Source organism: Zingiber officinale, chromosome 1A (genome assembly GCF_018446385.1).
Source record: "Zingiber officinale cultivar Zhangliang chromosome 1A, Zo_v1.1, whole genome shotgun sequence".
In the NCBI taxonomy this organism is placed as follows: Eukaryota; Viridiplantae; Streptophyta; class Magnoliopsida; order Zingiberales; family Zingiberaceae; genus Zingiber; species Zingiber officinale.
The window spans coordinates 122,515,063-122,522,436 of NC_055987.1; the positions used below are offsets into that span (position 1 = coordinate 122,515,063).

Consider the following 7,374-nt stretch of genomic DNA (forward strand, 5'->3'; position numbering starts at 1 on the left):
TTTCTTATTTCTATTTTTTGTGGTTGTAAAAAAATTCAAAAACATTGTTAGGGTTTAATTATTTCATCTCTTGTATGCATGTGTGTTATATTGTATATTTTCCTGTGTCTTTTGATAGTATTTACATGAGTGTTTCAGGTAAGACCAGGAAATCTCTTTTGTGTTATCAGTAGTTCCAGAGTTTCAGTGTGATCAAAACCTCAGATTTAATGAGTAAGATGGAGAAGGACACTGAAAAGACTCTCAAAGAGCTTTGGGAACCAGATTTGTCAGTTGCTTCATTTTACATTCATTATCCTGATTTAGAGGTAGACTTCGAGTTATGACATATTGTTCATCTATTACTGAAGTTTCATGGATTATCTGGTGAAGATCCCAACAGACATCTGCAAGAACTAGATATGGTGTGCTCTTCATGGAACCCACATGGTGTATCAGAAGAAGATGTTAGACTTAGAGCATTTCCATTTTCAGTAGAAGATTCAGCAAAAAATTGGTTGTATTGTCTCCCACCCAACTCTATCACCAACTGGATCGAGATGAAGAAATTATTTTTGGCGAGGTTCTTTCTTACTTCTAGGATTGTAGCTATTTGGAGGAGTATTTGTGGAATCCAACAATCCATAGGAGAACCATTTCAAGATTACACTACAACAAAAACAGCAAACGACAACGGATATTATCCGTTGTCGTAGGGTCAAAAAACCGTTGTAACTGAGGGTGTTGTAGAATGTATTACCCTACGACAACGGTTTTGAATCCGTTGTCTTTGTAGACATTTGACAACGGTTTTTATCCGTTGTTGTTTATATGCTCAAAATTTGACTATGAAAGATATGACAACGTTTTAAAATCGTTGTGGTAGATAATTTCAACAACAGAAATAAACCGTTGTGGTAGACTTTTTTTTACAACAGATATAAACTGTTGTGGTAGATAATATTTGACTCGTTTTGTTTTTTTTACAACAGTTTTAATATATTTTACAACGGATAAAACCGTTGTCTTTTATCACTTTTTACAAAAAAATTTCGTTGTGGTTTACCTAGTTTTTACAACATTTTTAACTGTTATCTTTAATGTTCATTAATATCAAACAACCAATCTTATTTTACTATAAGCAAACCACCAATACAAAACTAAATATTTACTACATTAAATCCAAAATAAACATCCATATATAATTCATCTTGTAGCCACATATACAAAAATATACAAAATGGGTTGTTACTCATCAAAATACACAAGTTTTCCATTACTGTTCTCCATATACATTAAATCACATGTTTTTCATTTGTTGTTCTCCATATGGCTGTTAATTTACAAATTAGCAAGGCAAGTTATATCCTAACAAAGCTTACTTCTTGCATCAAAAAAACTCAAGTCTCACGAATTGCCCAACCTGCAAGAGAAAAATTTAACAAAACTTATCAAATTTCATAATTCCAAAAGGAGAATGTAATTAACCAATTTATAGTGCATAGAAGGCAAAAACAAACCAAATGAAGGAAACAAAAAGAGGTGTTTATTAGAGAATAACAGTACATGGAATCTACTAGGAGTAGTGATACCTAACTTAGCATAGTTTACTAAATAATTAGCACTGCATGCAGCTAACATTATTTAAGTGAACTATCATCCAAGATCAATAGAATCCATGCAAAGCGCATTACATCCATTAACATCTTGAAACAAAATATTCATGTAATTTTCTATGTCATTTTCCAGACTGCATTACCTTTGAGTATTTGGTAGGTACAATATGCTTTTCCATTTTGCAAGTAACAAGTTGCCAAGAGTTGCAAATTGATCTGCAATAAACAGACCCATCACAGAAGCATAAGTGAAAGTAAAAAACATGGGTTCAAAATCTTCCAATTAAAACTTGAACCAAAAGAATTGGATCATCATGATGAGTTATGTTAGGGTGAATTGTTTGTAAAGCTAAAACAACCAAAAATTCCTCAAAATAGAAATCACATACGCACAGCTTTAATAATTACATAGGACACCTAAAAGAACCAAAGTGTCAATCAAATAAGTGCAGATTAAGAGCTATAACATAACTACATTCCAGCTAGAAAAATAGATTTTTCATTCCCATTTCATCAATACAAAGAGAAAATCTAACAAATTTAGCTGCAATGCACGTGCAATTCACGGATAATTTGCACTGCTCATCCAAGCAAAAGTATATAGAGCAAACTATTAAGAAATCAAACTGCAGTATATAGATGTTTTGTATATCACTATACTATGGATCATACACGAAATGCCTTTACAAGCTCTTCATTTCATTATTCTCAAGCAATCACTAACATGCATATAGATTAACATAGTTGTGCTTGATGAAGCATCATAATTGTCATTCGCGATGATACTTGCAAGGTCCAACAAGATGGAAGTAGGAAATAAAAATTTGTCATCAACAATGAATTTCGAATGTACTTTTGCCACAGTAGAATTATGCTCAAGGAGTCATCAACAAAGTATGTAGTTCAACATAGTAAAAATTTAAATGCGATTGTAAAAAGAAAAAATAATAAATTATAGGATTAGACAAGGAAATTAAACTAGTAAATGAAACAAACACAGGTACAAAATTTAAGACATCCCAACAGATATCAGATATTCCTTGGACGGTAGAAAAATGCTAGGTAAAACGTTAAAGATGTATACATGGAGACTTTGAGATAGGAGGAAAAACAAGATTAAGTCATGGCATATAGATGAAAACCATAAGGAGAGTACAAACAAGAAATTTGTAGAGCAACTCATAAGATACAAAAGGTCATCAACTAACAATTCACAAAGAGATAACTTCCACATTGTCAGTCTTTGCATAATTCGGAAACAACTAAATAAGATACTCACACAACCCAACCATTATTAATTTGGGACCACAAAGAGAGGCAATAAATAAGGAAAATGTCAGCTAATTCTGCTCATGGTAGAAATGCAAGAATGAAGTATTGAGCAAAGGAGATAGCTAGCTGTGAACAAATAAATTATTGGCAGTAAGGAATCAAAATCAATAAGTCATGGAGTCACAAACAAAGTGTTCAACCATCTTTTGAAGTCTAGTAATTTATACCTAGTAATGAATATAGTCTAGTACGCAATCCGCCCATTCGGATCGCACTTCGTCAATTTCTTCGTTGGAGTAAATTGTTTTCTTGAACTGTTAACAAACCCAAATTAATTTAGTAAAAAAAATCAGTAATGAAGAAGCAAAGTCAAATTAAAGAAATTATTTGAGAAAATTGAGAATATGTCAAATATGCCAAGCAAATGAGAAAAAAAACCAGAAAAACATACACTGACCAAAAGCTGGAAATTTATGGTTGCTGAAATGAGTCCTCAAATATTCTCAATGAAGAATTAAATATGTACAACTGTACCATAGGCCACAATATTGGACTTTGATTTCAGTGACAGTGCAACTGGCATATCCTAGAAGACAATCAATCATGTCATACATTGATACACTCATTATTACAAATAATATTAAGTATCCATAATTAAATACATATATACCAACTATATATGTAAAGATGCGATTTTAAACTTGAAAGACACATTACCAGTGATGGAATGCACAGTCGTCATCAAACCTTCCGCAATTCCAAATCTATCATGAATGACCTATCATATCAAAGAAATCAATCACCTATCACCAATTTCATCACAAAGCTAAAATGCTCTGTCTCAAGTTTAACAACCTTTGCAAGAGGGGCAAGGCAGTTGGTGGTGCAGCTGGCATTAGAGACAATATTGATGTCAGATGTGTATGTATGCTCATTCACTCCCACCACAAACATAGGTGCATCCTTGCTTGGAGCATAAATGATGACTTTCTTGGCACCACCCTGGTATTCAGAAAAATAGGGATTCTCATCCTTGTCTTCCAATGTCATTTATACATGTCATCAATAGTAATAATGTCTAAACAATCTTCCAATATAACATAGGCTTGAATTTTATCAAAATCATCCAGCTGTCTTATAAAAATAATGAGACATTGAACAAGATTATTACTATAGACAGCAACATGCAGAATATCATTACAGGCAAAAAAATTTCTATGCAAGCTAACAAATATGAAGTCAATATTTAGATTTGTCACCTTTGAAAAGACAAAATCAACAACACCTTCATATGCTAGCACCAACATATGAACTTGTGCTTCAAACTGCTTCACAAAATCAGATTTATCAACACGTACCTTCTTATGTCATAAATTTTTTGAGTCAATGCAATTCATATATTTTCATTCACAATTTTAAGGAACTTCAAGGCCAGTGAATCCACATGTAATGGTCAGCAGATTTGGGTCTCTAATCTGACCATGACTCAAGAATCAAGATAGGAACAAAAATGTGAAATGGTGGGAAGTAAAATAATCTAGAATGAAGTTCCTAAAATCGAATGTATATTAGTTGCACGCAGTATGTATTTTTGTAACTAAGGTGACCCACCTGATCACTAATTACATTAAATCCACATGTACAAGCATCAGACACAAACAACATAAAACTAGTCCGTAACATTAATCTCATTCCTTGATTTGCAAAACTAGATTCCTCTTCATCAAAGAAAGAAGATCCAGTGGAGAAATGCAACCTACGATGCAGTAATTCTCACCTACCTTTAAGTGAGCAGCAGCCTTGTCCTTGTCTGTGAAGACACCAGTCGACTCCACAACGAACTCAGCTCCAGTCTCGGCCCAAGGAATCTCCTCAGGGTTTCTAAACACAAACCACAATCTCTGTAAACAACTTTCACCAAAATTGAAATATGGAAAGCAGCTTCTTCTATCAGTATGACACAGATAACATGAGTTTAAAGACCTGATGCCAAAGACAATAACTTCGTTCTCTCCAAAAAGAAGGGTCTTGGAATCCTTCACTTTTATCTCATGAACTTTTATCTCATGATGCTTCCATTGTCCATGCACGGTATCATATTTAAACATGTATGTCTACAATTCATTAGCCACGGTATAGTGTCAGATTCAAGATTCAAGGAAAAACTAATCATATAGTTAATCATAATGTAGCAACAATAGTGCACGAACGCACTCTGCACGGATGCTTAAAAAATATCAAATCAAGCCACCAAAATCGAAACCAAAGAACTAAACTAATACGCACACTACAAGCAGAGTACCATGTAGTCGGTTGTGATGAACAGATCATTGACGGCGACGAGCTCCACATCATCGCTCTGAAGCGTGACTCTAGCGACCAACCTCCCAATTCTTCCGAAACCTAATAAGTGGTACCAAAACAAAAGTAAAGGCCTGCAGAACCTCGATCGAGGTCTTGACTCATAGGAAATCATACAGCAACTAAGGAGGAGGCCTACCGTTGATGCCGATCTTGATCTTAGCTGCAACAAAAACCACCAAACGAAAACAAAAGAGGAAACCAGGAGTCAAAATCGAGATCACATAAACATAAAAGAGATGAAGAGCAAAGGGGATCGAAGGCGTACCCATGGCAGCGAGACGAAAAGGGCTTGTGAAAAGGGCACGAGACGGCAGTGTCAGCGAGGGAGCTATGCGTCCGCCCATTAAAAGGAAGGACTTTCTTCATTTCCCTTCTACCAATTTTCTGTTCCCCCAAATTCCATCTCCCTCCATTAAGTGGTGAGCCGTGCAAGACCTAGAAAACCTATCCGAACACACTATTTCGACCAATAAAAGTGAATAACAATAAGAAATCTATGCTTAAAACCAACGCCTTCATAGATCAAACACCACAAGCGTTGACATATGAGTAGGCAAAGGGTACGATGAAACAAATCTAAAGCTAAAAAGAAGAAGAAAAGAGAATGTTGTGCTTGCAAATACAAGTATAGTGGAATCAAAAGTAGGTTTCGTTTTTGAGACAAAATTTATGAACGAAGACAAGACCTAGGTTATGAATCTACCTTAACTATGGCTCTAGTACAAATCCAAAGAAGACAAGACCTAGGTTATGAATTGACGGAGTAGGAGTGCCACCTTTGGCGAAGAAATACACCTCGTCTGATCAAAAGGTTCCATGAGCGAAAGAAGCAGCAGTGGAAGGTCAAAGGGCCTCGTCGAACTCAGAAACCCGCTCACTAGGAAACGAGAGGAGCACACCGTCATGGAGGAAGATCCAGGGGAGGCATGAAGAGATTGTATGAGGAGAGGGAAAGAAAAATGGCTTAGGTTTTGGAGCGCGAAGGGGAAAACACGGCGCCGAAAAGAAAACAGCGAGGGAAAGCAAAACAGGGAGGGGGGGAATTACCAAATTCAATTACAACGGTTTTTTCAAAACTGTTGTCGTAGCCGCTAAAAACGCGGATAAAGACAACGGTTTATAAAACCGTTGTAAAAAGTGTTGTCGTTTTAAAAAAATGTCGCTCAATGACAACAGTTTTGCTAAAACCGTTGTCTTTTATATTTAATGGGGAGTTCAAAGACAACGGTTTTGACAAAAACCGTTGTCCTTGAGCAAATACGCAACGCTTTCTCTTAAAACCGTCGTCGTAGGGGTGTTGTCGTTTGCAGTTTTTGTTGTAGTGTTATTGGGATAGATTTAAAAGACTTGTTGCTAGATAAGCGATGAACTACTGATTATGTACATCTATGAGGGATTATGTCCTATGGACAGGAGTATGGTTGATGCAGCTAGTGGAGGAGCTCTAGTAAACAATACATTTACTCAGGCTAGAGAACTTATCGAGATTATGACTTCAAATTATCAGCAGTATGTGACAAGACCGATGATTGCTAAAGATGTTCATTCCTTTGCCAGTGTATTCCCGACCAGGATCTAGTATAAGCAGCTTGATCCTCAGTATTATCAGACTCATCATGTCACACCCCAGAAGAGACCCTGCCTGAAGAAATTTCGGGAACATCACTCCTGTACGGGTGACAATTTGAAGCATTACTACATACAAAATATACCTCAGCCACACTCGGCTGGAATATATATACAAAATATAAACAACATAACACGCAGTTTAATATACTCAGCATACCCGGCTAGACATAAATGAATAAAACAACCACGCAGTTAATATTTAGCCCACACGGCTGTATAAAAAATGCAGCGAAAAACCGAAGAGAAAACTCACAATCCACAACAAAAATTTACTAGCCAATTATGCTTACACAACCACAAGAATACGAAAGCAAAACACTACGAATCAACTCCAAACACAGACCTATTCATACAGTACTAAAAATCGTTGTATGCTAAAAATACAAGTAAAGCAGAAATAAAACTTATATAACGCAGGACCCAGGACTGGCAACCGACATCTCTCCAAGCATCCATGAAGCATCTACTGCTACCTGGCGAAAGAAAACCATTTTGTGGGGTGGTGAGTACAGGG

At 35.9% G+C, this 7,374-nt stretch overlaps 1 protein-coding gene across 4 annotated transcripts; it reads right to left on the reverse strand.

Annotated features, from left to right (window-relative positions):
- Positions 1-1,300: 1,300 nt before the first annotated feature.
- On the reverse strand, positions 1,301-5,888 carry LOC122029916 (glyceraldehyde-3-phosphate dehydrogenase 2, cytosolic-like). Of its 4 annotated transcripts, none has more exons than XM_042589072.1 (10): positions 5,497-5,888; positions 5,368-5,391; positions 5,170-5,270; positions 4,851-4,981; positions 4,649-4,748; positions 3,723-3,869; positions 3,585-3,645; positions 3,325-3,443; positions 1,739-3,181; positions 1,301-1,402 (listed from the first exon to the last, which is right to left on the reverse strand). In XM_042589072.1, exons 1-8 carry the CDS (start codon positions 5,573-5,575, stop codon positions 3,382-3,384), a joined length of 705 nt encoding a protein of 234 aa, XP_042445006.1. In that variant the 5' UTR covers positions 5,576-5,888; the 3' UTR covers positions 1,301-1,402; positions 1,739-3,181; positions 3,325-3,381. The 4 variants fall into 4 exon arrangements, with proteins under 4 accessions (XP_042445006.1, XP_042445013.1, XP_042445000.1 ...); XM_042589079.1 differs by having other exon boundaries at positions 3,319-3,443; XM_042589066.1 differs by having other exon boundaries at positions 3,319-3,453; positions 5,497-5,885.
- Between the last annotated feature and the right edge of the window lie 1,486 nt (positions 5,889-7,374).